The sequence below is a fragment of the Nerophis lumbriciformis genome, linkage group LG19 (assembly GCF_033978685.3).
Source record: "Nerophis lumbriciformis linkage group LG19, RoL_Nlum_v2.1, whole genome shotgun sequence".
Lineage (NCBI taxonomy): Eukaryota > Metazoa > Chordata > Actinopteri > Syngnathiformes > Syngnathidae > Nerophis > Nerophis lumbriciformis.
Genome location: NC_084566.2, coordinates 7,027,316 through 7,055,144, shown reverse-complemented (window position 1 = coordinate 7,055,144; position 27,829 = coordinate 7,027,316). Strand labels below are relative to the sequence as shown.

General features: G+C 37.4%; 2 protein-coding genes across 2 annotated transcripts; both read left to right on the top strand.

The window, feature by feature from the left end:
- The first annotated feature begins 501 nt into the window (after positions 1 to 501).
- Positions 502 to 9,872, top strand: igbp1 (immunoglobulin (CD79A) binding protein 1). Its single transcript, XM_061979910.2, has 3 exons — positions 502 to 1,013; positions 4,217 to 4,543; positions 9,335 to 9,872. Exons 1-3 carry the CDS (start codon positions 558 to 560, stop codon positions 9,590 to 9,592), a joined length of 1,041 nt encoding a protein of 346 aa, XP_061835894.1. The 5' UTR covers positions 502 to 557; the 3' UTR covers positions 9,593 to 9,872.
- Positions 9,873 to 10,774: 902 nt separating this feature from the next.
- abhd18 (abhydrolase domain containing 18) lies at positions 10,775 to 27,511 on the top strand. The gene is made up of 14 exons (XM_072915183.1): positions 10,775 to 10,880; positions 11,679 to 11,787; positions 15,922 to 16,006; positions 16,083 to 16,183; positions 19,846 to 19,921; positions 20,058 to 20,144; positions 21,565 to 21,590; positions 24,578 to 24,716; positions 25,095 to 25,184; positions 25,449 to 25,550; positions 25,863 to 26,086; positions 26,164 to 26,294; positions 26,377 to 26,539; positions 27,154 to 27,511. Exons 2-14 carry the CDS (start codon positions 11,696 to 11,698, stop codon positions 27,209 to 27,211), a joined length of 1,374 nt encoding a protein of 457 aa, XP_072771284.1. The 5' UTR covers positions 10,775 to 10,880; positions 11,679 to 11,695; the 3' UTR covers positions 27,212 to 27,511.
- The last annotated feature ends 318 nt before the right edge of the window (positions 27,512 to 27,829 follow it).

Genomic DNA, 27,829 nt, shown 5'->3' with positions numbered 1-27,829 from the left:
TCTAAGGGAGAGCCCCGCCACCCGGCGGAGGAAACTCATTTCGGCCACTTGTACCCGTGATCTTGTCCTTTCGGTCATAACCCAAAGCTCATGACCATAGGTGAGGATGGGAACGTAGATCGACCGGTAAATTGAGAGCTTTGCCTTCCGGCTCAGCTCCTTCTTCACCACAACGGATCGATACAGCGTCCGCATTACTGAAGACGCCGCACCGATCCGCCTGTCGATCTCACGATCCACTCTTCCCTCACTCGTGAACAAGACTCCGAGGTACTTGAACTCCTCCACTTGGGGCAAGATCTCCTCCCCAACCCGGAGATGGCACTCCACCCTTACAGTAATATATAAGTACAATACATATATATACAATGTAATATAAGTACAGATAATATCAGTGCTGTCAAATGTTTTTTTCAAATCACATATCACACACACATGTATTTCCTATAACGGAAAATATGAAGGTTGTGTGGCGATACTTACCGTTAGATGGCAGTATCATCCATGTTATTGTGCTCCTCAAAACGAAGAAGACAGATCCCGGAAGTGGAGCCAATATGGCGGCGTGTGGAAGTAGTAACGGCGTTAGACAGGACCAGAATTCTGACACAGAAACTCCCAAATTATCGGACTTATTTGACCGAGGATGGAAGACATTTGTGGAGATAGACAACACGAATGACCCTCTTGCTTGTAACAGTGTTCAAGTGCGCGTTAAACGTGCTATCAACATGTTAGAAGAAGCGTCCAGAATGGCGGCTCAGCTGGACTTGTTTAGTCCCAATGAAGAACTGGACGAGGTTGCCACAGCAGACTTGAAATATCTCCTGTGTCCTGCACTCTTAGGAGCCCTCACCATGAAGCAGACCGGTCGAGACAAACGATTAGAGATAGTGCGAGCGGCCCGCGTTTACTTTATGGATTTTCTGAAGAGATGCAAAGACTATAACGTATCCCAATTTCATCTGCCAGAGTCCGTCACTGAAAGCGCAGCAGAAAACGTCCCCTGTAAAGTAAGTGCACGAAGTACTTTTATTCACATTGACCATATTGCAAACAACCATATTTTACATCTGGAAAATAATCTCACTACTCCACTTTTTCCACTTGTGATAGCCTCATTCCAAAATGCGATAAATTACATTTTTCCTCAAAATTCTACACACAACTCCCTACTTATGACAACATGGAAAAACGTTTGTGAAATGTTTGCAATTCGTTTAAAAAAATAGAGCTGGGAATCTTGGACGATAGGAATGTTAATACATGAACATTTCATATCATGTTATTATTATAACAGTATTGTTGAACGTGCTACATACCGTATTTTCCGCACTATAAGGCGCACCGGATTATTAGCCGCACCTTCAATGAATTACATATTTCATAACTTTGTCCACCAATAAGCCGCCCCGGATTATAAGCCGCGCCTACGCTGTGCTAAAGGGAATGTCAAAAAAACAGTCAGATAGTTCAGTCAAACTTTAATAATATATTGAAAACCAGCGTTCTAACAACTCTGTCCCAAAATGTACGCAAATGTGCAATCACAAACATAGTAAAATTCAAAATGGTGTAGAGCAATAGTAACATAATGTTGCTCGAACGTTAATGTCACAACACACAAAATAAACATAGCGCTCACCTTCTGAAGTTATTCTTCATTCGTAAATCCTTCGAATTCTTCGTCTTCGGTGTCCGAATTGAAAAGTTGCGCAAGCGTGGTATCCAAAATGGCCGGTTCCGTCTCGTCGAAGTCATCGGGAGTCAGTGTCGCTGTTGTTCTGTGAATCCTGCCTTCCGGAAAGCTCGGACCACAGTTGTGACCGAAATATCTGCCCAGGCATTTACGATCCACTGGCAAATGTTGGCATATGTCGTCCGGCGCTGTCTGCCCGTCTTAGTGAAGGTGTGTTCGCCTTCGGAGCTGTGTGAAAAAAGCCACCCGGCCTCTTCGCGTAAACTTCCCTTAACCACTCGCTCATCTTTTCTTCATCCATCCATCCCTTCGAGTTAGCTTTTATGATGACGCCGGCTGGAAAGGTCTCTTTTGGCAAGGTCTTCCTTTTGAATATCACCATGGGTGGAAGTTAGCATGGCAAGCTAGAACCACAGTGAAGGATGACTTCTCATTCCCTGTGGTGCGAATATTCACCGTACGTGCTCCCGTTCCACAGTGCGGTTCACAGGAATATCAGTTGCTGTGAAATACGGTAGTAATCCGTGTGCGGATGGAGAGATTGCGTCTTTTTATGAACCGGATCCTTTTCGCTTAGTAGGAGCCATTTTGTGGTCTTTACAGATGTAAACAGGAAATGAAACGTACGGTGATATCCGCGCGTTTTTTCTTCTTCTTCCGGGGGCGGGCGGTAGCTTACAGTAGAAGAAGAAGCGCTTCCTGTTCTATGGGGGCGGGTGCTTACCTTGGCGGTTGCTTGCGTAGAAGAAGAAGCGCTTCCTGTTCTACCGGGAAAAAAGATGGCGGCTGTTTACCGAAGTTGCGAGATCGAAACTTTATGAAAATGAATCGTAATAAAGCGCACCGGGTTATAAGGCGCACTGTTAGCTTTTGAGAAAATTTGTGGTTTTTAGGTGCGCCTTATAGTGCGGAAAATACGGTAAGCTTAAATACTTTAACCAAGTTATATACTCAAATTACTATATACCGTATTTTCGGAGTATAAGTCGCACCGGCCGAAAATGCAAATAAAGAAGGAAAAAAACATATAAGTCGCACTGGAGTATAAGTCGCATTTTTTTGGAGAAATATATTTAATAAAACCCAACACCAATAATAGACATTTGAAAGGCAATTTAAAATAAATAAAGAATAGTGAACAACAGGCTGAATAAGTGTACGTTATATGACGCATAAATAACCAACTGTTATTGGGGCGGCATAGCTCGGTTGGTAGAGTGGCCGTGCCAGCAACTTGAGGGTTCCAGGTTCGATCCCCGCTTCTGCCATCCTAGTCATTGCCGTTGTGTCCCTGGGCAAGACACTTTACCCACCTGCTCCCAGTGTCACCCACACTGGTTTAAATGTAACTTAGATATTGCGTTTCACTATGTAAAGCGCTTTTAGTCACTAGAGAAAAGCGCTATATAAATATAATTCACATCACAATTCACAGTTCACAACTGAGAACGTGCCTGGCATGTTAATGTAACGTATTATGGTAAGAGTCATTCAAATAACTATAACATATAGAACATGCTATACGTTTACCAAACAATCTGTCACTCCTAATCGCTAAATTCGATGAAATCTTATACGTCTGGTCTCTTACGTGAATGAGCTAAATAATATTATTTGATATTTTATGGTAATGTGTTAATAATTTCACACATAAGTCACTCCTGAGTATAAGTCGCACCCCCGGCCAAACTATGAAAAAAACTGCGACTTATAGTCCGAAGAATACGGTAATTGATATACTATATAGATAAAAATACGGTATATGTATATATATATATATATATATATATATATATATAACAATGAATTAATAACAGACACACTGTACTCTACTGGACAGAAGAAGCATTACATATTGTTCTGGGTTGAGCCATATCAATATTTGATTGTTTAAATGTGTGTCTTTTTCCGTTTTCGTTTGGAAAGGTTTTAGAGTGCTTCTCAAACCTAATTTCCACTGAATGCATAACGGCTGCTGAACAAAACCACCACAGAACAGCCCCACCATCCACAGTCCGGCAATCCCCACCACCTCTCTGTTTCGGCTTCGTCGTGCAGCAAAATAGTGCTGACTTTTTATGAGATCTTGCGAATCTCTGCGTAATCACGAGATAAGAAGAGTTGTAGTGAAACAAATCTGTCCTTCCAGAGAAGCAGAAGCAAATAAACTCAGTCCTGCCCATAATTAAGAAAAAAGAATAAAGGTTATCAAAAAAAATCCTGTTTTATTTCAACTATTTTCCCTGTAGTATGCATGCAGGCTAGAAAGTATGTTTTATTTACTCACTCAAACAAAAAAATTAATCGATTCCTAAAATAATTGATAGCTCCAATCTTAATTTTAAATACAAAATAATCACAATTATCTTATTGGCCATGATCCTGAAGCCATATTCACAAGGCGTTTTTTAAAAGTAAAATTCAGATCGAGTGCTTTATGGAAAACATCCGCCTCTTGTTGACAGTGTATTGTAAAAAAGCAGCTGTTATTAACAACAATATTACTTCTTTTTCCAGCCTATGCCCCCTGCATCAAACTTGGCAGCTATGGCCGCACAAAGACAAGCTAAAATTCAGCGATATAGTGAGAAGAAAGAGCTGGAAGCCAGACTGGCTGATGTGCAGAAAGCTGTGGAAAGTGGACACGCCGACGACGAAACCAGCCGCGATTTTTACTTGCTGAATGTCCGCAAATGGGTGATCGCCTGTCTGGATGAAATCCAGAGCATAGACCAGGAGATAGAAATACTGAAAAACATGGATGGTCAGCTTGGGGTTACACCGTCTGCTGGACCAAGCAGACCCCCCATGAAGACTTTCATCCTCACCAAGGACGCCATGCAGGTGAGACTGCACTAACTGCAGGAACACCTCTTGTTAGCGTACATGACACCTGCGGTTAACATTTTTCACTAGACAACTTTTTGATACAATGTAGCGTAGTCAGTGTACAGCTTGTATAACAGTGTACATTTACTGTCACCTCAAAAGGAGTCAACACTAGGGTTGCACGATACAGACAATATACATTTGGCCAACGATAGTGCTTTTAATACTATTGTTGTATATATGATACTGCATGTTGATGACGCATTCTAGTGGTGTCACGCAAATTTGACCGCGACAAGTGAACGAACGGTTCATCCTCAATGTAATGTAGCTATTTTGCTAGCTGCTAACGTCCCTACCCAATCGGCCGGGCACGATTATTGACGCAGATATTTGGTATTTTGACGTACCGTATTTTTCGGACTATAAGTCGCTCCAGAGTATAAGTCACACCAGCCGAAAATGCATAATAAAGAAGGAAAAAAACATATATAAGTCGCACTGGAGTATAAGTCGCATTTTTTGGGGAATTTTATTTGATAAAACCCAACACCAAGAATAGACGTTTGAAAGGCAATTTAAAATAAAGAATAGTGAACAACAGGCTGAATAAGTGTACGTTATATGACACATAAATAACCAACTGAGAACGTGCCTGGTATGTTAACGTAACATATTATGGTAAGAGTCATTCAAATAACTATAACATATAGAACATGCTATACGTTTACCAAACAATCTGTCCCTCCTAATTGCTAAATCCCATGAAATCTTATACGTCTAGTCTCTTACGTGAATGAGCTAAATAATATTTCATATTTTACGGTAATGTGTTAATTTCACACATAAGTCGCTCCTGAGTATAAGTCGCACCCCCGGCCAAACTATGAAAAAAACTGCGACTTATAGTCCGAAAAATACGGTATATCAGTATCTCTTTTTTAGCAGTATTGGCTTTTTAATTTTTTAAATTTCATTTAACTTTATTTACAGCTAAAACAGAAATACATCAGCATATACAATATGACACCAGTCATTTTCCCTTTTTCTAATGCAATGCTAGTTGCCTACAGTACGTCTCCTCTTCATACTTGTCAAAACTTCCCAATTCTGCCTGGAAATCCAGTTTTTGTCCTTCTTTCCTGGCATCTCTTGGCCCAGTTTTGTTTGTTTTCATTACTACAGTGATCGAGTCGCTCGACAAGCCTCTGTCCACTACACTCGGAGCATGGGCTCATTAAAGGAGCGCCGCGATTTTCACGTTTCATGATTCAATGCAACTGAGATAGGCTCCAGCGGCCCCAAAAGGGACAAGCGGTAGAAAATGGATGGATGGATGATTCAATCAAAAAACAATGCGGCAGAGATGGATGGACATGAAGACGACAGAAAAGATACCGCTGCCAAAAATCCAAACTTTGTGCAAATGTCTCGACAAATAGAATACTTACATAAGTAAAGAAGAGCAGTCAGCAGCTCACACATTGTCATACATTTTGTAACATCGAGAAATAAATTATGTCAGCTAGCTTGAAAAATGTCTTAAATATATGCTACAACGTATTAAATCCATAAACCGATATAAGATTTTGTATATGACAAGTTATTGTGATGTTGATAAATCCCATATTTTTATAAATTTTCCCAGAAGATTTCCCACATTTTAAATGCTAATGTTGATGCTCCTCCACTCGCAGAATTAGACACGTATAAGGTGTTTGTGAAATCCCCTGATATTTTTTGGTTGGCTAATCAAATAGCATCTAGTGTACAATTAATATTCCTGTTTAAACAGTAAATGGGCTGTTCCGCATCGTAAACGTAGAAGATACAATGAATGCAATATAATTTGAAATGATTACTTACTTGTGTAGTGATGCCTACATGAGGAGGAGTTGCTTTTGATGGGTATTTTGTTCCAGGAAAATTGTTGAAATATTTGCGTTTTTGTGGGCATGCTCAGTAGCGGTGGGTTACAGATTCCGATGGGTTGCGGGAATCGACAGAACACCACCACCATATTTGACATTGGGGATGATGTGTGCAGAGTGATGTGCAGTGTTTGTTCTCCACCACACAAAGGGCCTGATTTACTAAGGTCCAAACACCACATGGTAATCATGCTAATGTTTTATATATATTTAAAAAACGAATGATATTATTGATAATAACATATATTGTTTCTTATATTGTTGAAATCAACTTTATTGGCCAAGTATGTTTAACACAGTGGTGGGCTGTCAGGGCTAGTAAGGCCTTCTCTGCTGGCTTAACATAACCAGAAATCATGATCATTATTAAAGATAAAAGTATTTTTTTATTTACTTTCCAGAAATATCTAAAAATATTCATATTCTCTTCATGTCATATTATGCTCCTTGCAACGCTGTTGTTTTTAGGTTATAGAGTTTTTAATCCAATCAGAATTCAGCTATCTTATGTTGCCATGCTGTACGAAATCTGCCCGAAGCCTTCAGAATCAACAATGCTGGCGTCCATGCACTGTAAGTGAACGGGCACATACAGTGATAGACAGTTGTGATAGCCAATCAGATTACGAGTTGTTGTCAGTAAGGCCTTCTAGCTGGTCCAAGGCAGATATATATATAGTGATGTTATGAGCTAGGTAACATAAGAACTCCGTTACCCATCATGCCACAGCAGTGAAGCGCATGCTCAGTAGCTGCGTTTAGCCATGCCGGCAGCCGGATGTTTTTGATGAGCACCTTGTGGAGTAAACTTTAAGAACTCAGCCAACACGCCTCGTCTGCATATTTTATGATTAGACAAGACAACACATATATTTGCAAGGCCATTTTCAAGAAGGATATTTAAAGAGAAACTACATCTTGTGAGACAATGTCAGCCAACCCCGGAAGCTCAAATGGGTTCTACAGATTGTGAGTTCAGATATTTTATTTCTTTATTTTTTCACGTTTAATATGTTTTGTGCTATTTTAATTTTGACAGTACCACATAAGATATGTTTTAATTGCTAATGCAGGTTTATTGATTTTTAAAGGCGCCAGAAAATAACCTGTTATGTACACTGTTGGTGGTGATTCATTGTCCAATAGTGCGTAAATGTGTTTCTGTATAGTATTTCTCTGTGGTCTCTTTGTTCATTGTGATTTCAATTGTTGCTGCTTATTGTAAAAGGTAGCACAGGCTACATACACAAAATTCTGCCGTCCCTGAATGTTGCAAATTAGTTTGCCAAATATATAAATAGTCTTTTGAATTAGAGATGACAAAAATAGCTTGTGGTGTTTGTAGCTATTCTCCACAATGAAGTCACTGTAAAACTAATCACTCTAAGGAAATAACATTATATACACATGAAGTGCACTTTCATGTAGAAATCACGTTAAATTAATAATTTAGTTTGGAAGGTTCCCTCCGGGTTCTCCGGCTTCCTCCTACCTCCAAAGACATGCACCTGGGAATAGGTTGATTGGCAACACTAAATTTGCCCGAGAGTGTGAATGTGAGTGTGAATGTTGTCTGTCTATCTGTGTTGGCCCTGCGATGAGGTGGCGACTTGTCCAGGGTGTACACCGCCTTCCGCCCAAATGCAGCTGAGATAGGCTCCAGCACCCTCACGACCCTGAACGGAACAAGCGGTAGAAAATGGATGGATGGATAAACTGAAAAACGCAATACAGTTATGCCGGTTGAAGGTTGAGCTCTAATGCCACTCGCTTAATGCTAATGGTCAAGCTAACCAAAATTAGCCACACACATGCACTCTCCACAGAGACTTCCAAACGGAGGTTCGAAGACGTAAACGGGCGTAAGATGTTATTGTCTGTAGTAATATCAAAAGAATGAGGGTTGTTTACACAGGCTCAAACAAGAAAGGCCTTAATTAATGTAAAATACGTTCCTCTTCAACCCTATCTCTTTACTTTTGCTGGGTATCAACTCCGAACAGGTGCGCGACCAGCTGTATCGCTCCTGACAGGAGATTTGGATGCAGGTTTTTTTTGGTTTTTTTTCTAAAATGAAGCACAGCGGAACATTTTTGTGATTTCTGAGATATTTTTAAACATTTTTATGGCCAATTGTACGGAAATTATAGACTATATAGTATATCAATTACCGTATTTTTCGGACTATAAGTCGCAATGTTTTTCACAGTTTGGCCGGGGGTGCGACTTATACTCAGGAGCGACTTATGTGTGAAATTATTAACACATTACCGTAAAATATCAAATAATATTATTTAGCTCATTCACGTAAGAGACTAGACGTATAAGATTTCATGGGTATTAGCGATTAGGAGTGACAGATTGTTTGGTAAATATATAGCATGTTCTATATGTTATAGTTATTTGAATGACTCTTACCATAATATGTTACGTTAACATACCAGGCACGTTCTCAGTTGGTTATTTATGCCTCATATAACGTACACTTATTCAGCCTGTTGTTCACTATTCTTTATTTATTTTAAATTGCCTTTCAAACGTCTATTCTTGGTGTTGGGTTTTATCAAATACATTTCCCCCAAAAATGCGACTTATACTCCAGTGCGACTTATGTTTTTTTTTTTCCTTTATTATGCATTTTCGGCTTATACTCTGGCGCGATTTATACTCCGAAAAATACGGTAATATTATGTATTACTTACATTTGTTAAATGTAAAAAAAAAAAAGAATTTATATTTACATGTAGGGGAAACCCTGAATATATATGTATATGTATAATCTGTGTGTGTGTAAATGTGTATGTTGCCATGTTACACATTAATAAGGGATAGTGTGTATAATAGTGTGTATATGTGACTTGTGTGTGATTGACAGGCCCAAGTGTTTGGCGCAGGTTATCCCAGTCTTCCCACCATGACGGTGGACGACTGGTACGAGCAGCATAGCAAACATGGAGTTCTACCTGATCAAGGTGTTCCTAGGAGGCTCGCTGCGGACGAAGATGCTGACTCGAGAGAGGAAGAGGAAGAAGAGCAAAAGGATGATAAAGAAAGTGTGATGAAAGCCAGGAAGTGGGACGACTGGAAGGATGATCATCGCAGAGGTTATGGAAATCGTCACAATATGGGCTAGATGTCAGCAAAACATGATTGGTTGGTCAATAATAATAACTATAACAACAGCCATTTAGGAATCCATGAAGTCCTAAACCTCAAATGACCACAAAAATAGGAACTTTTCAACCATCAGACTTTGTTGTATTTGATGTGTTCCAGTCATTGATCCAATGTACTGCATATACTGTACTTATCTTTCTTGTGTATTCTTAACTGTGTGTTCCATACTCAGATGGAACAATTAAAGCTACGGCAGATTAAATTAAGAAAATAACACACCTATATTATTATTGCAATTTGATGTGTGATGGCAAGTTATTTTATTAAGCTCTGCACCGACCTACTCAGTGGCCTAGTGGTTAGAGTGTCTTCCCTGAGATCGGTAGGTTGTGAGTTCAAACCCCGGCCGAGTCATACCAAAGACTATAAAAATGGGACCCATTACCTCCCTGCTTGGCACTCAGCATCAAGGGTTGGACTTGGGGGTTAAATCACCAAAAATGATTCCCAGGCGCGGCCACCGCTGCTGCCCACTGCTCCCCTCACCACCCAGGGGGTGATCAAGGGTGATGGGTCAAATGCAGAGAATAATTTCGCCACACCTAGTGTGTGTGTGACAATCATTGGTACTTTAACTTTAACTTAACCATGTAATAAATGGCACATTTAGTTTAAAATAGAATGAATGAAAATTACATTATGTATTTAATATAAAATAAATACAATTTACTTCATATATGCAATATAGATCGAATACAAAGTGCATCCAATATTTAATATTAAATAAATGAAAATAACATATTTTGAAATACAACAGGATACAAGTTCCAATTTAGTCTGCTGTCTTTTAGTTTATGTTGGCAGAAAAACACGAACAGTTATATTCGGATAATGGAAAGATTTAATCCATTTATATGTGTATGCTACTTAATGATGTATTTGCTAAGATATAAGTCATCACCATAAAAGGAGGCTGTCACTTTCAAACAAGTAAACTATTTCATACTAATTTGACAATTCGTCCAAGCACAGTCAATATATTTTAAAAAGTGCATTATTATTTCAGTTACAAAAATGAATATGCGCTACATTTTCACTATATTTACAAAAGTGAGCTAATGTACCAAAAACTGGAGAAGTTGCAGTTCGACGCGAGGCCTGAGGGTGGCAGTAAAGCGACGTCATTATCAATGAAGCACACGGATAAAGAAGAAGTCGTCCTGTGACGTCATATCAGAACAACTGTATAAAGGTCTCTGCCAACTCCTTATAGCAACGCACACAACGTTCATGCACAACGTGAGGTAATTTATTTATAATTAGTCATTCTCTATCAGTAAAGGTTTCTTTTACTGAAACTTTATCCTACGGACACACTGAAAACTACAGTGAATGACCAATGCTCAGCTAATGCTAACTGTCAATGCTAGTGGTTAACATCAACTTTTTTAGCAGTCATATAATGTACTGCCTTTACTTCTTAATCTGGATATTGATATAAACGTGCTTGTTATGGGTATTCAGACACATTATTGTTGTTACGTTTTACTTTGCGCTTGCCGTCCATACTGTCATTACGGTAACTCCACTCTGGAAATTCTGATTAAAGGTCGCCAGTTCCACACGCACGCTCACGCACGCGCGTTTCAATCACATGACAATGTGTCAGTGGTACACTACTTTTGGTGAATGCACAGTGAACCATATCGTAATATAATGAGCACATGAATATACATTTCAGTATATTCAGTCTCATATATGTCAACTTACACTACTTTTAGTGAGGGAACAATAGTGCTAATATAACAAACAAATGTTTATACGATATGACAGTTACAATGTGCTTTACTAAAATACTAAACAGACTTTCACACAGCTGAGCATAAATTAATGGAGAGTTTTCAGTGTCAAGAATTGATTTAAAAAGGTGCGTGTTTGTCAAATAGGCTGATTTTTACAAGCATTTGAAGGTGTTTGCTGAGGTCAGCATGTTTTGTTGCCACGGTGAACACAACATTTTTATTTAGGTCATTTGACAGTGGTTTTGTCAACTGTGATGATGAAGTAATGCAAGCTCATGGAAATGTTGTTTGTTTCTTGAGATGCCTGCTGCTGGTCCATGGGTGTGAGTCGACTGGATGTTTTTTACAGAAGGCTGCTCCTCACCAAACTCTTCATCGGAGGATGGGGGAAACCTGAAGACCTGAAGAGGTAGTGAAACAATACATGAACATCACAGAGGTATCAACATTTACAGTACATTACTATTATCTGTGTTGGCCCTGCGATGAGGTGGCGACTTGTCCTTACGCCCGAGTGCAGGCGTGCCCGCGACCCTGAGACAAACAAGTGGTAGAAATGGATGGCTGGATAGTATAGATGTGCTGATCGATCAGCCATTGATTAGTATCGGACAATTTTCCTGAAAGTATTTGATTGCCATTGCTGATTTATGCCAATCACAAACAGGGATCCCTTCTGTCTGACACTAATTATTTTTAGTCCCTCGGATGACAAGCGGCTAGCAGCTAAATCATGTGTCTCCATACCCTGTGTGAAGCAGCTCCCCCTTAGTTAAAAATGATCACCTCCATTATTGAAAATAAATTGCATTTCTTTTGATTTTGTCAAATTCTGAACAGTATGTTTGGAGCAAGTTTAAAAGAAGACAAAATTGTTTTATAAATATCAACACCACCACAATGTGGTTTGATTTTAGTACATGTTCTTGACTTATGGGGATCCCAAATACACAAAAACAGGTACCAACAGGTAACAAAAGTTGGTTTTGCATAATAGGACCCTTTTAGATCAAGGGTCAGAGGTTTAAGAGACATTTTTAACATTTAATATACAATATATTTTTGTCAGAACCACAAATGATAAATAGTATATTATTGGGATATATGATATTCTGGCTGTTAAGAATAGCAATTTACATCAAACTGAACCAAAAACTGTGTCACATACCTGTAATAACATCCAAATTAGGGATGTCCCGATCCAAATTTTTGGCCTCCAATCTGATCCAATTTCCAGTTCTGATCCAATACTTTGACAATATATTATGGAACTGAAAATATTTTAGAGCAAATAACTAAAGTAAACACAATAAAACATTTCTATAAACCGAATCTTATTAAATGTACAATTTGCTAGTAATGGTGTAAATAAGTTGATTAAATAAATGTGTGGTATTGAATGATACATTCAATTATTTTATCAAAATAAAGTGGCTGGTGCACAATAAGTAAACAAAAGCAAAAACTAATATTGGCTGCCATTTAAATCCTTTGGGTTTTGTATGGAAGTTAATTTGTGTCTTTATTACAAAAGCTTTTTTTGACACTAAATTTATGTAACTGAATTTTTTGCGTTTGAATTTTGTGAACTGAAATTTTTTGCTGACAATTTAATTTAAAAAAAATTGTGAACAAAATGCGTGTGTTTAAAAATTATGTATTTTAAAATTCAGAGTATAAAAGTTCAGAGTAAAAAAAATTCTGTGTGTAAACATTCGGTGCTGAAAAGTTGAGTGTTCAAAAATTCAGTGTAGAAAAATTTGCTGCTTCAAAAAGCAAGGCTCACTTCCAGTAAATTAAGACTGCAGCAATCGATCCTGTCTCAGAACCAGCCAATGAGGTGTCAAGTTTGAAGTCACTTGACACAAATCTTGCAAAACAGCATAAAAAAGGCAGTTAACTTGGCTACCTGAGCTTAATACAACATAATCAACAGTTCAATGCGGCCCACTGGATATTTTTAAACTATAGAAATGATTCCAATGGTTAGAATCTGCACTTTTGAGTGATATACGAGTTACCATAAGAAGCTCTCCTCCATGCAGACAAGGCACGGGCAGAGTGCGCTGGGCTTCTTTACACAGCAACAAGCCTACCGCCCGAATGCAGCTGAGATAGGCTCCAGCACTCCCCGCGACCCCGAAAGGGACAAGCCGTAGAAAATAGATGGATGGATGTTTGGATGTTTTTTTTACTTTGTGTTAATGTTTCGCTGTTTTTGTTGCATCATGGTCACTTTTGCTCGATTATAAAGTATGTCGATCAAGGAGGTGGTCTGGAAAGTAGAGGAGCAACATTCATATATTCTCAATATTCAGTGTTTTATTGTTCATAGTTAATATTTTAAATCTTTCATTCTGTATATTTAAGTACATTCTGACTGTCTTATTCAGTAAAAAACTAAAATGTAATTATTTTTTGAGATGGTCTATAATGTTTTTCGTATCAATTCTTATTGTGTAAGTATTTGTGTCATCGTGTGATCAACTTTTATCCGTTTTTGTGGAATCTTTGGGATTTTTTACTAATATACAGCAATATACAGTGTTTAAAGTGTTCATAAAAAGAGATCCAAGCACATACAGTAGATTAAATGGCCTGTGATATATAGTGCTGCATAACCTGCCTCTTTGTAAGACTCGTGTCACATGACTTTTAATTTGACACCTCATTGGCTGGTTTTGAGAAAGGATCGATTGCTTCAGTCTTAATTCACTGAAACTGCGGTAGAAAATGGATGGATGGGTCTTGCGTTTTGCAGAAACACATTTTTCTGCACTGAATTTTTCAGCACTACATTTTTTTATACTGAATTTTTAAACTAAACATTTTTAAAACACGCATTATACTAACACATTCTTTTTAAATAAAATTGTCAGCATAATTTAATGCAAAAAATTCAGTTCACAAAATTCAAACGCAAAAAATTCAGCGTCAAAAAAAAGCATTTGTATTAAAGACACAAAGTAACTTTCATAGTTTAGCCCTCAAAGCCTTCCTGTACCCTGACTTTGTCAACAATAACATAACAAAAACAATAATTATATTCTAATAATAATCAGAACAAGAAAAAGATAAATATCGATCTGAATAAGTTTGTGTCGTTTATACACTTATACCGTACAAGGTATCGATCGTATCGACATCTGGATTGATCACCTCTACTTTACATTGAAGCTTTAGCAGTTATCTTCTTGTGTCGTCTTCCTCGGTATGTGTGTGTAACATGCTTAACTATTCCTTTTCCTCCAGTCTTCCAGTGATCTGAAATAATTAATATTTCTTATTGTTAATATTATTATTTTCCACCATGGGGGTGAGGAATAGTATCTTAAAATCGCTTCTCACTGTGGATAGACATGTTCGTTGCAGCTTGCTCTCAAATTGCACTTAGAACTGCATGATTTTGAGAAAAAACCTAATTGCTAATTACTGCCAAAAATTGCAATAGCGATTTGATTTGCGATTTTTATATTTTAATTTAAAAATGCACAAAAGTGCTTAAATGATAAGTGAAGGAAGTCAGTTAACTGTCTGTCAATCAACATATTCTTGTCTCAAGTAGCCGCACATTAAAACAATATGCAATAATTTACTTTAAACAATATTTGGGTTTATGTATACAACACCCATGTTTGCTTACACTGTCCTTGGCCGCTCATTGCTTCATTGTCGTCCAGTTACCAGGCCTCTCTCTTACTGCTTTACCGGAGAAGTTCCTTCAGCCATTTTACTTTGCCACCATTAAAAAAAATCAGATACTTTACAGTAATACAATGCAAGTGTTGTTTGTTATTAGCACACTGACTGCATCGGCTGCAGCGCACACAGAGCTGTTTCCTGGAACCACTTTTGATTGGTCAGCAGGCCAAGGGTGCAAGGCTCTATAATTCTGATTCAATTGGAGAGAGAAAATGAAAAGACCTCAACCTCTTGCGATTGATAATTGCAATAACTAAAACCTCAATGTCGATTCAATGTGAAATAATTGTCCAGCCCTAACACGCAACCTCCTTGAATTCGTGCAACTCTTACTTGTGTGTAACAAGGTACAGTATATGAAATGTATTTGCGTCTCCCTGAGAGTGTGCATCTTTTTTGAAATAATTATTTACGTGAGTACAATCTTTAGTCACGTAAACACTGGGACACAGTTGCCAAAGAGATCGACTTTGCTTGTTAGCTCATCAGCCGATTGCCAATCAGTCAAAAAAGGCAAATATGGCCGCCAATGCAATGATTATTGTAGAGTAATGCAACGCAAGTGGTGTTTGTTTTTAACACAATGTCTGCATTGGCTGTAGAGCACAAAACTTGCTGTTCCCTGTAACCCTTTTTAATTGACCCGCAACCCAGGGACGCAAGGCTTGACAATTCCAATTCAAAGACAAGAGGGGATAAAAAGACAAAAAACCTTTGCCTCTTGCATTATTGCTGTAATTAAAACCTCAAAATCGTGCAATTCTACTTCCAACATCACTGGCTTGACAAGGAGATTCCACTTGAGATGTGCAAGATGATGTTGAACTGTTGTGTTCCACAGAATCTTTGAGTTCCGTAAGGTGATAGCAGACAGGGAGAGGTGTAAATCTTTGGTGCCCAAGGACTACCCCGTTTATATCAACAAGGTAGACATATTTTCCATAACCATTGTGTTTGTTGTTATAGAATGTTGTATGAGTCTTCTTTTGTGTTTGTGAACAGACAGAGGAGCACACAGATTGTTACATCCATGACGGTGTCTTCATTTCACCTCTCGACCACTTGGTGCCTGGAATTCTGCCTCCAGAGGCCGTAAAAGCAAGGTATGGATACGTTTTTGGTACGACGTAGAAAGGTTTCATGTTTTGTTTGTCGACGGCTAGATGGACTTGGTATACCTGTGATATTATCTGTAAAGTATGTTTTGTTTGTACACTGCTAGCTTGTCTGTGTATTTATCTTATTACGAACCTTACTCTTCTTGTCAGTTAGAACTATGAAAGCAGACCTTACACAGTCCAGAAAAGGCGGCTGTGAATAATTATGATTATAATCGCAATTAGTATTTATCATTAAATGATTGAGGTCCTACTTTATCAGTAATAACTTTAGCTGTTGTTGACTTATTTTCCTCATAACAATCCATCTCTATATCTGTCTCATTAGTGTATCTTTCATACTTACAGTCTTCATTTGATATTGTGTTAGGCCAAAATATACAAAGAATGCTCCTTTGGAATGACATCCTAACAGCTTCTGGAGATCATTTATTGTAATCCTCCAACATGTAGAGCCATACAAGAGAGCAGAGAAGACACAGCTCTGGGATACCTCTTGTTAATACTGCTGGGTGTGCCTTTGCTGATTTTTCCGTTGCACAATTCACTGTTGTGCAGACATTTAGAAAACAAGCAAGCTTGTTCGAAAAATAAGCCACAGGATTTTTTTGAGAGCCAGCTAAGGCTAAATAATAATACACACCAAGCTGTCATCAAACAACATGGTGTCTTGGCAATTGATGGCATGGCAGACTATGTTTAAAAAAAAAAAGCACAATCAAGCTTGAGGATTTTAGGCACTTCCCTCCTTCTGAAACTGCACTAACCTTCAAGACTCATGCCAAAACCTACCTTTTATCTTGAATTATTTTTTTAATTCAATGTCAAGTTGTTTTGTGTTCCTAATTGCTATTTCCTATAATGTATTGCCTTATTCTACATGTTATTTATTTGCATTGCTTATTGTAAAGTGTCATTGAGTTATCAGAAAAGCACTTGTAAATAAAATGTATTATCAGGTTTATTACCTCATAGCTGGCTGTGTCAACAGGTACAGCAGCACTCGCACATATCCTGGTGTGTATGTGTGCACTTTCATGCGCTTCTGCAAATATTTCCCAAAAAAGTAACCTGTTGATCCCCACAGAACCAGAGTAAAGTACTCCTGCACACTTAAACATCTGCAGGATGTACCCCCTATACTTAGTAAGGGGCATATGACTTCAGGTCAAATGTCTGAAGAGGTACAGGACTTTCAAAAGTTTGGTAACCACTGTGCATGAGCTGAATTCAATTGAATTATTTATTTAAAATAGGGACATCACATATTAGTGAACATATATGTAATATGTAAATAGGTCAGGCAATACGAAATGTGAGACAGGGTAGTTTTACCCTGCGGATGATGTGTTTTTGCATTAGTAATTCTTGCAAAAGGCTAATTTCCACCTGTAGTCCCAAGACAGGTTGGTGTATACCGTACATACAATCAAACGACAATAATATTCCCACAAAATAGAATAGTCAGGATAAACACAGCAGACTAAGTAACATTCAGGTAATATAAAGGAGAGTTAAAAAACAGTTAATTCCTTTAAAAAGAACCTAACAATTAGATAAAAAATAAAATAAAAAGGAGGAATGTATATGTATTGCATTGCACATTGCCAAGATAATGTGTCATGATATTTTGCACACAGCCCAAATAAAGTGTCATGATGTATTGTAATGTCAGATGTAAAAGTATAGATGTGTAAATTATTTTATAAGTGCTCATTTTATGACATTGTGTTTATTTGTGTGATCACAAATCTGTTAACCTTTGAACCAGGCATTTGACTTTATACACTTAAAGTGATTGAGAGCTGACTCTGTCCTAGACTGTCCACTAGGCAAGATGGATGAGGTGGCTGACATAAGGATGTAGGCTAAGTCGACATCCATAATGTTCGATCCCTCTCACTCCATGTTTGACCCTGTGGAGACCTGAGTAGTTCCTTCAGCAACACAGCCACAACAGTGCAGGAAGGAGCGCTATCATAGGTCATTTCTACCTACAACACCTGAGTAGCTCCTTCAGCAACACACTGTTACATCCACTGTGTAGGAAGGAGCACTACGGCAGGTCATTTCTACCCACAGCCATAATAGTCAACAACACACTAATGTGAATTATGTAATTTTACAGCGTGTGCAATATATAAAATAGCGTACACTATTAATAGGCGTGTTGTGTGTGGTTTACTAACACTGCATGTGCAATTGTAAAGTGGTGCAGAACACCTTATTTAAGTTAGGATTTTGTGTAAACTAGACAGGGCATCAGAGACACTTATTTACTGCACATTCATTTTATCATGCTCCTACCGATGGCGTTATGCTATGTTGTCAAACATGCAGGAGACATGTACCACTTTTATGGGAATATTAGAAGCAGTCGGGCAATTAATCTTCTTTTACCGCTGAAGGTGCTCATTGGTGAGAGGCTGCACTTACTCCAGCTCAAAACGCAAAAAAATGCATACTAAAAGACGTTTTTTTTCATATAAGAAATATTTTAATAATATATAGTCTATGTAAAATAAACATTAAACATATTAAATGACATCAAAACACATAAATGGAATTTGTTTTAATAAGTCCTTAAATCCTCTAGCAACTATAACATTTTAAAAAGATGTTGCTGAATCGACAATATGTCTATTTTCTTTTATTCCTGACCGCCAAAAATGTTAACACACACACACACGTAAGACGGAGGATTCTCATCTGTCCATCGTCTGTCTGTGCAGCGCAAGCACAGATCCTGCAGCTGTGTGAAACTGTCAGTTTGCACGTCCTTTTGACACGTGCTAAATAAACCGCTAAACCGTGATGGATGTTGATAAATCACAGTGCGTGTGCTAAATAATTATATTTGCATCTTCTCCTTCCAGTATTGTGGGTGTTTTGATGATCAGCATGTAGTTTGCATGTTAATATAGACCAGCGTATGTAGCACTTGGCTTCACTGTAACCACAGTGGGAGACAAGGAAAGACTGTCGTGTTGTTTCCTTAAATTTTAATAAACTTACAATGTTATGCAGAGGTATAGTTAAAACAATTTTATAGGCAAATTATACTATTTGTAGTCACGGTGGAAAGTGGGGGGCTCGAAATATTTTCTTCTTCCTGGGGGCAGCTATGCAGAAAATGTTTGAGAAGCACTGATATAGACAGAGACATGCCTTATTCTGCTCACTTAACAGAAGCAATCCACTTTGCACACGTTTAGTAGATCAGCTTAGCGTATGCTATCAAGTTTGCACGTGCTTGAGACGAGTACACGCAAACCTTTAGTAAATCGGGCCCAATGTGCGTAGTTTGGAACCAATGTTATTATTATTACTCATTTTATTTTTTCATTGTTTTTTTATTAGATTATACCTTTTTTTTTTACTGTAGGTAAAATCTGCCCTGCAACCAAATAATTTCCATAATGGAGTTTGAGTAAAGTCTATCCTAATGTATCTATGGTGGCTTATTTTGCAGCTCTACTGAATCAATAAGCAAAAACACTGAGTCACTGTGTGTTTAATCCAACTTAAACTGAGACAGTGTAGGAAAGCTCAATACATTGACTGAAATTCTTCACCTCAAACTGAATCATACTAAAACTAGGATGTATGAAAACTGAGGTACTACTGTACTTGTATTTCGTTTTCAGGTTTCAGTTTATAGTTCCAAAGAGATGGCAATGCAACAGGCCAGTATGTATCCACCTGGCAGGCACTGGCGACCATGTAAGATCCTTTAATGTATTTATTTTAATATACCATGTATTTATTGTATTTAAATTCATGTATTTCTACTCCATGTTTATATTCCATGTGTTTATTGTATTTATATTGTGTTCATGTCCTAATTTGTTTATTGTAGTTTTTCTGGCGTCGAAGGACTCTGATGGCCAGACCCATGATCAAAGAGGCAGGAATGGCTTCCCTGCTTCTGGAGAACCCTTATTATATCCTTCTTTACTGAAATTATAACACTGTTACACACATTCTAGCGGCTGTATAAGTTGTAGTTGGACTTTCAATGCATAGTTTTGATTTGAAACGTTTGTGAGGACACATAAAACTATGATTATATTGATAATATGGCTATCAAAGTTAACATGTTAATGAAGGTTATTCCACCATCCCTTTTAACCAATTAAAGATTTTATTGCCATTAACCCCAAATCCCTGAAAGGTGTCTGGCAAAGAACTTATATAAATAGTATTACTATAGCAGATGTATAAATGTATAGTTTAAATAAGTAGTATTAGTGTGTACATCTATAAATGTACACTTATTACAATTAGTGTAGTACATGTACAGTATAAATGTACAGATTATACAAGTAGCTTTAATGTATACATGTATAAATGCAACTTATACAAGTAGTATTACTGTGTAAATGTCTAAATGTAAGTTTATACAAGTAGTATTAATGTATGCATGTATAAATGTACAGTTTATACAAGTAGTATTAATGTAGCACATGTATAAATGTAGGTTTATACAAATATTATTACTGTACATGTATAAATGTAAGTTTGTACACGTAATTTAGTGTAGTACATGTACCGGTATAAATAAACAGTTTATACAAGTAGTATTTGGGTATACATGTATAAATCTACAGTTTTTACAAATAGTATTTGTGTAGTACATGTATAAATGTACAGTTTGTACAAGTAGTCGTAATGTAGTACATGTATAAATGTACAGTTTATACGAATAGTATTACTGTGTACATGTATAAATGTAGGTTTATACACATAGTATTACTGAGTACATGTATAAATGTAAGTTTATACAAGTAGTAATTGTGTGTACCTGTTTTATCTACAGTTTTTACAAGTAGTATTTGTGTAGTACATGTGCAGTTTATACAATTAGTGTTAGTGTATATAGTGGATAGACAAAATATTATGTACACTCTACCGTTATGAATAAGCACTTCCATCTAAAATAAAACATTGATAACACAAAAGGAGTTACATGTCCTCATTAATGTGGATACATATTTGTTTATAAAAACAAACATGTTTTTGTTAACATGAACATGAACATGATGTGAAATGTGTTTCATAAACACGTAAAGTGCATTTATTTTATTCCCATTATATTCACTCTTTTTGATTATATTAAATGAAACACAACAAATATAGATTATAAATAAATGATATTAAATTTAAAGTAATCCCCTGCGACCCTCTGATTAATCTCGTTAAATTTTTAAATCATCTGACAGCATTACACAAACATTATGCTACCAACATGGACCCTCGTTTAAAATATAAATGTTGCAGAAGTATTTGACTGTCATCTGAATTCTGCTATGTATGTTTCTGTTGTCCACTTCCAAAATGTGTAATCTTTGACAAGTTTTCCACATGGCTATCGTAAACCGAAGGACCAGAGGTCAATTTCAAATGCTCAATCCCTGACACACACAAACATTTACACTCATAACTACTGTTTACACTCAGCCTTACACAGTGGTGTGCAGTCAAGGCCAGCAAGGCCTTCTCTGTTGGCCTAACATAAATCATGATCACAAATTATTAAAAGTTTATTTTATTTTTAATTTACTTACCATACATATATAAAAGTATTCATAATTTTCTCTTCATGTCATATTAAGCTCCAGTGTTGCTTGTTTTTACGTTAGAGCTCTTATTCAATCAGCGCTGTATGAATGCTGCCAGAGGCTTTCTGACTCAACATTAGCAGCGGCTGTGCAGTGTAAATGAACAGAGACATTCAGTTGATAGACAGTTGGGGTAGCCAATCAGATCACAAGTTGTTGACAGTAGCCCATCTAGGTAGCCTTACGTTAAACGAGACTGTGATTGAATACTCACTTGTCACTTCAAAGTGAGTATCCAATCACAAGTTGTGATTTGCAAAAGCAGGAAGTAGCACCGCAGTCAAATCACCGGTATTCACCTTTTCAACCAACAAAGAAGGAGAGCAAAACGTTGATTAGGTGGCAAATAATATTTGCAAAGCCATTTTCAAGAAGGATATTTAAATAGAAACTACGGTAGATCTTGTGAGAAGAGGCCTACTCTGGAAGCAAGATAAGCTGTCCCGGCAGTGAAATGGTTTGCCCGCCACTTTCACTCAAATCAACCAACTACGAGCTGTACCACTGGCTCATACAGTGTCTGATGGGTTCTACAAATTGTGAGTTCAAATATTTAATTTCTTTATTTTTTCACGTTTAATATGTTTTTTACAATTATTTTAATTTTGACAGTACCAAGTAAGATATGTTTTAATTGCTGATGCGGATTTATCGATTTTTATATGCGCCGAAAAATAGCCCGTTTTCTACACTGTTGAGGTGCTTCAATGCCCGGTAGTGTGAAAGTGTGTTGCAGTATAGTATTTCTCCAGCCGTGGTCATGTGGTGACATAAATTATGGTATTTTTAGAGGTGTTTATTGAAGTCGGACTAAGTAAGACATCACTGAAGGACTAGGTGGGAAAAGTACGGCCCGCCACTGGCCTTACATAACACATTACAGTAACTACTTATTACCAAGACAATCAGCCTTACATAACACCAGAATTTCCAGGAACTACTTATTAACAGTGTTGGGTTAGTTACTGAAAACCAGTAACTACTTACAGTCACTAGTTACTTTATTTCAAAAGTAACTCAGTTACTAACTCAGTTACTTACACCAAAAAGTAATGCGTTACTGTGAAAAGTAACTATTTGGTTACTTATATATATATATATATATATATTTTTTTTTAAATTTAAGGCCCCCTTTAATGCCCTTTGAGCCTTCATTTCAGTACTGTTATTGCACTGGAGAATAATACAATCTGTTGATCAACTTGACATGCATTTGCATCACTGAACTCTGCTAAGCAATGTGGTCTATTTACAACACACAAAGACAAAGATATGTTTCAAAGGGCCAATTTGTTTCAGGCCAGAACAAATTGACAAAACTATTTTAAATAGCTGCAACATAACATACATAAGTAACAAACAGCATAATAACAACATAGCTGTAAACCAAGGAAGGCACACACTACATACACAAAGCCTAACCAGGCGTTTTTCTCTCTCAAGGAATTCTGAAATAAAATCATGTCTAAAGCCCAGAACACTACACATTTCCCCAGTTTTAGTTTAGAGATAAGGAAAGATTGGCCTGGCCCACTAGCATCCCTCTTTATGTTTGTGAACTTTATAGTCTATACATTTAGAGTGATGTGATAATCAAACACTCTAGAAGTCTAGAATGAAAGAGCAACAGTATATAAGAGAATTGACAGAGTGTGTGTACCTTCAGTACTGAATGATGAGCAGACGCAGAGTTTGGAGTGTTTTCTTTAGCTCGCTTTCCATTTTTATGTACTCACTGTCCAGGTGCCATTTGACACCCGGTATCATGCTAATTAGCTGCCTGAAAGCGGGTGACTCCACTGTAGAAATAGCCTGCATGTCTTCTAGCACACACGCTGCAATGGCTGTTTCAATGTTGTCCTGGCTGGCAGTGCCTTGTTAAAATCCAGCCGCTGTTGCTTAGGAGGTGAAGTGTGTCTCTCTTTACTAGCTTTGTCGAAGCATGTTGCTTTTGTAGCTGTTTCAGCAGATTTGAATTGCTAGGATAGGATCTTTGATCCAAGACACAACTTACATTTAACTAAAATGTTATTTTCTTTGTGGTCGACAAAAGAAAAGTACCGGTAGTGAGAATATCTCCATGTTAAGAAACTCGGCTTTGCCAAGATGTAAAAACACACAAGCCCCCTCCCTCCCACACACACACACACATACACACACACACAAAGCGCGCCTTTTCTCCGTCGCCTCTTCTGCAGCGCTTCAATAAAACACACTCAGATCTTCTCAGTTTCTAGCCGATACTACATAAAAAATGACGTAAAATAGCGCAGTAACGCATCATGTAGTAACGGTAACTGAGTTACTGAATATAAAAAATAACGCGTTAGATTACGAGTTACCGCCGAAAGTAACGGCGTTACAGTAACACGTTAATTTGTAACGCGTTAGTCCCAACACTGCTTATTAATAGGACAATCTGCCTCATGTAACACCAGTATGACCAGGAACTACTTATACCAGGACAATCAGCCTAATGTAACACCAACATTACCTACAACTACTTATCACCAGGACAATCTAACACCAAGCGACCCCGAGCAGGACAGTTATCCTCACACAACACCAACATGACCAGGAACTTCTTATTACCAGGACAGTTAGCCTCATACAACACCGACATTACTGGGAACTTGAACTACCAGGAATATCTGACATTACCTGAAAGTTAATCAAAATCTGCCTATAACATTTTGAGTTATGTTGCTTTGTGTTTTTGTTCATCACAAACATAACCACATGATGTCATCTGTTTCAGGCGATCCTGTCTAAAAAACGTGTCAGACTTGTTTGTGATGGGAGGAGCTCTGATGTTGGAGTCCTCTGTGCTTCTTCATTGGCTGGAAAGTGAGGGTTACTCTCCTGTGGGAATGACAGGCATCTCTATGGGAGGATATGTAAGTGCAACATCATCAGATCTTGCATGCCTCTGCAATTCCTCTCAACTAGGCTGTAGGCTGGAATTTCAGCTGTTAATGGATTTTATGTTTTATATGCAGTGTTGTACAATTATAAATATATATATACATAAATATATCATAAATATATATATTTCTGTATATACGACCCCGAGAGGGACAAGTGGTAGAAAATGGATAGATAGATATAAATGTGTGTGTATATATATATATATATATATATATATATATATATATATATATATATATATATATATATATATATATATATATATATATATATATATTTATTGTCGGTATGATAAAATGTTCTTCTATTCAAGCTTTTATTTTAAAATTCTTTGTGTTTGACCCAAGATGTCATCATTAGCAGTGACGAACTGGCCGAAGCCCATCCCTCTTATTCCCTGCCTGTCCTGGTCTACCGCCTCCAGTGTATTCACCACGGTAGTTATGCTCCTAAACCACAGTATTCCTCATAATTTTTTATTACAGGGCTCCAACTATATGATTATTATTATAATAAAAAAGGTGTGAAATATATTCCATATTATTTAACAAGATGAAAGGAACTATGATTTACATTTGCCCAATTTAGGAAGATACCAAAGTAATAACACACTTTTGAGGATAATTTCACATGTACTACTGTTTTGTACATGGAATTCATTCTTTTTCTCTAAAATATTTTTTCTTCTGTGTGTTTTCTAGGGTGTGCTGAGTAAAGCAGTCAAATGGACAGAGCTGGAGAAGCAATATGCTATTAATTCTGTGTATGAAGAAGAGATAATTAATCTGTTGGAGTATTGTGGGGTTTGTTGTCTTCCTTTGTACACATCCCACATTATTTGAGATTAAGTATTATTCTGTATGTACATGTCAGCATAACCAATATATATATATGTGAAATCAAGTATTTACACTATATGTACATGGAATCGTAAACAATAATTTGAAATGAAGTATTTACATGTTTAAATGTAATTACATACAATAATTTAATTCATTTCTGTTTTAAATCAAGTATTTACACATATAATTATTGACAATATTGGCTCTTTGTAAAAAGACAACTTGTTAAGAGCTTGATTGACAACTTTTGGTTTTCATCTTTGTTGTCATCAGGCGGACTCCTTCAAGATGACTGAAAGAAATGTGAAGGACTCTTTGATGGGTTCTTTAGAGCATGAACTGAAGCTGCAGAAAGAAGTCCGAGTGGGTCCGTACTGCAGACCGGAAAGAAAGATGGAGACTGGAGCGAGCCTGTGGATTGGTGAACGTTGTGGAGACAATGTTGAGCGTTTATTATCAGTGGACAACACCAGAACAACTTCAGACATCTTACCCAGGTGATCATGCCAATATGGTTAATGCGTATGCATGATGTATATTATTTTCTTTTGTCTCAAACGTGTTTGCTTTTCAGTGCGTTTGAAGCCAACAAAGTAATTAGTGGGACTCATTTGGTGAAAAACAGCCGACCGTCATTACACAGGGAGTCCATCAGCTTCATGAAGGGAGTAATGGACGAGTGTACACACATGGCCAACTTCTCTGGTTAGTCATTGCCATTTACTTCATGACTTCCATGATGTCATTACTGTCAGACAAATATTATTCCTACTCATTTCCCTGCTAGTGCCTGTGGACACCAGTCTCATCATCGTGCTGCAGGCGAGAGAAGATGCCTATGTCCCTCGGACAGGAGTCCTCAGCCTGCAGGAAATTTGGCCCGGATGTGAAGTTCGTTTTCTGAATGGAGGACATATCAGCGCTTATCTGTTCAAACAAAGCATCTTCAGGTATCAAAGAAAGTCATCTTGATAGCCAGCAACATTCAGTTCATTTAACATAAGCTTAACACGGTCAGACATGAATGGAACATTTGGACTTAAAATAACTACCGTAAGTCACCTTTTCCACACCACCTTATATACATGCATGTATTTATTTACATGTATACACAGAGTAGTACATGTATGTATGAAATTATTATTAACAAACATAACTATTCAGTTGTATCAATGTTCAGTGGTTTCAGGTGATCCCATGACCATGGTGATAGTAGTATTAGTAAATAAAAAGAATGATTATAACTATTATTAGTGAAATGAACAATACGGGGAGCTGGAGTCCATCCCAGCTGACATGGCCAAAATAGACCCTGGACTGGTCGTCAGTGAACGACCGGACACATACAATATACACTACATATTCTATAAACAAGCTTTCACACTCACACAGTCAGGGTGTGAAGTAATCCCATGCTAACTGCATGAAAGTGTGATGACTGAACCACTACAATCACAATGTTTTGCATTTTACATGCTTTTTTGAAAGGTGCCTTTATTTTTGATGTATTTAAAGTTGACTCCTTTATTTTTAGTGTACTTATTGACTCGTGTTTTCTTTTTAGGCAGGCCATATATGATGCATTCAACAGATTCTGCCAGAAATATCCTAACATGGTATAACTATGGCAACGTGATCTCCCTGTGACATGTTCAGCAAGATGGTACTGAGCGTGTGTGTGTGTGTGTGCGTGCACATGTTTTTTTGATGTGCAATGTAATCATGTGACCTTGTGACCATAAAAGTGGAATTGGCAGACATTTTGGTCATGTAATTTTTGATAATATATGTTGTATTGTAGAATTGACAGTCATCCACTTGCATGTCATCACTTTTATAACAAACAGAATAAGTTTTTAAAATTTTCATTTGCTTGAAGTTGTGATTGTGACTGCCCTTAAACACACATTTTGCCAATTGAAGCCATTTGTGTACTTGTCTCTTTTTCTAGAATACTCTTTCTATGACCAGAGGTGGGTAGTAACGCGCTACATTTACTCCGTTACATCTACTTGAGTAACTTTTGGGATAAATTGTACTTCTAAGAGTAGTTTTAATGCAACATACTTTTACTTTTACTTGAGTATATTTATAGAGAAGAAACGCTACTTTTACTCCGCTACTTTTATCTACATTCAGCTCGCTACTCGCTACTCATTTTTATCGATCTGTTAATGCACGCTTTGTTTGTTTTGGTCTGTCAGACAGACCTTCATAGTGCCTGCGTTTCAACAAATACA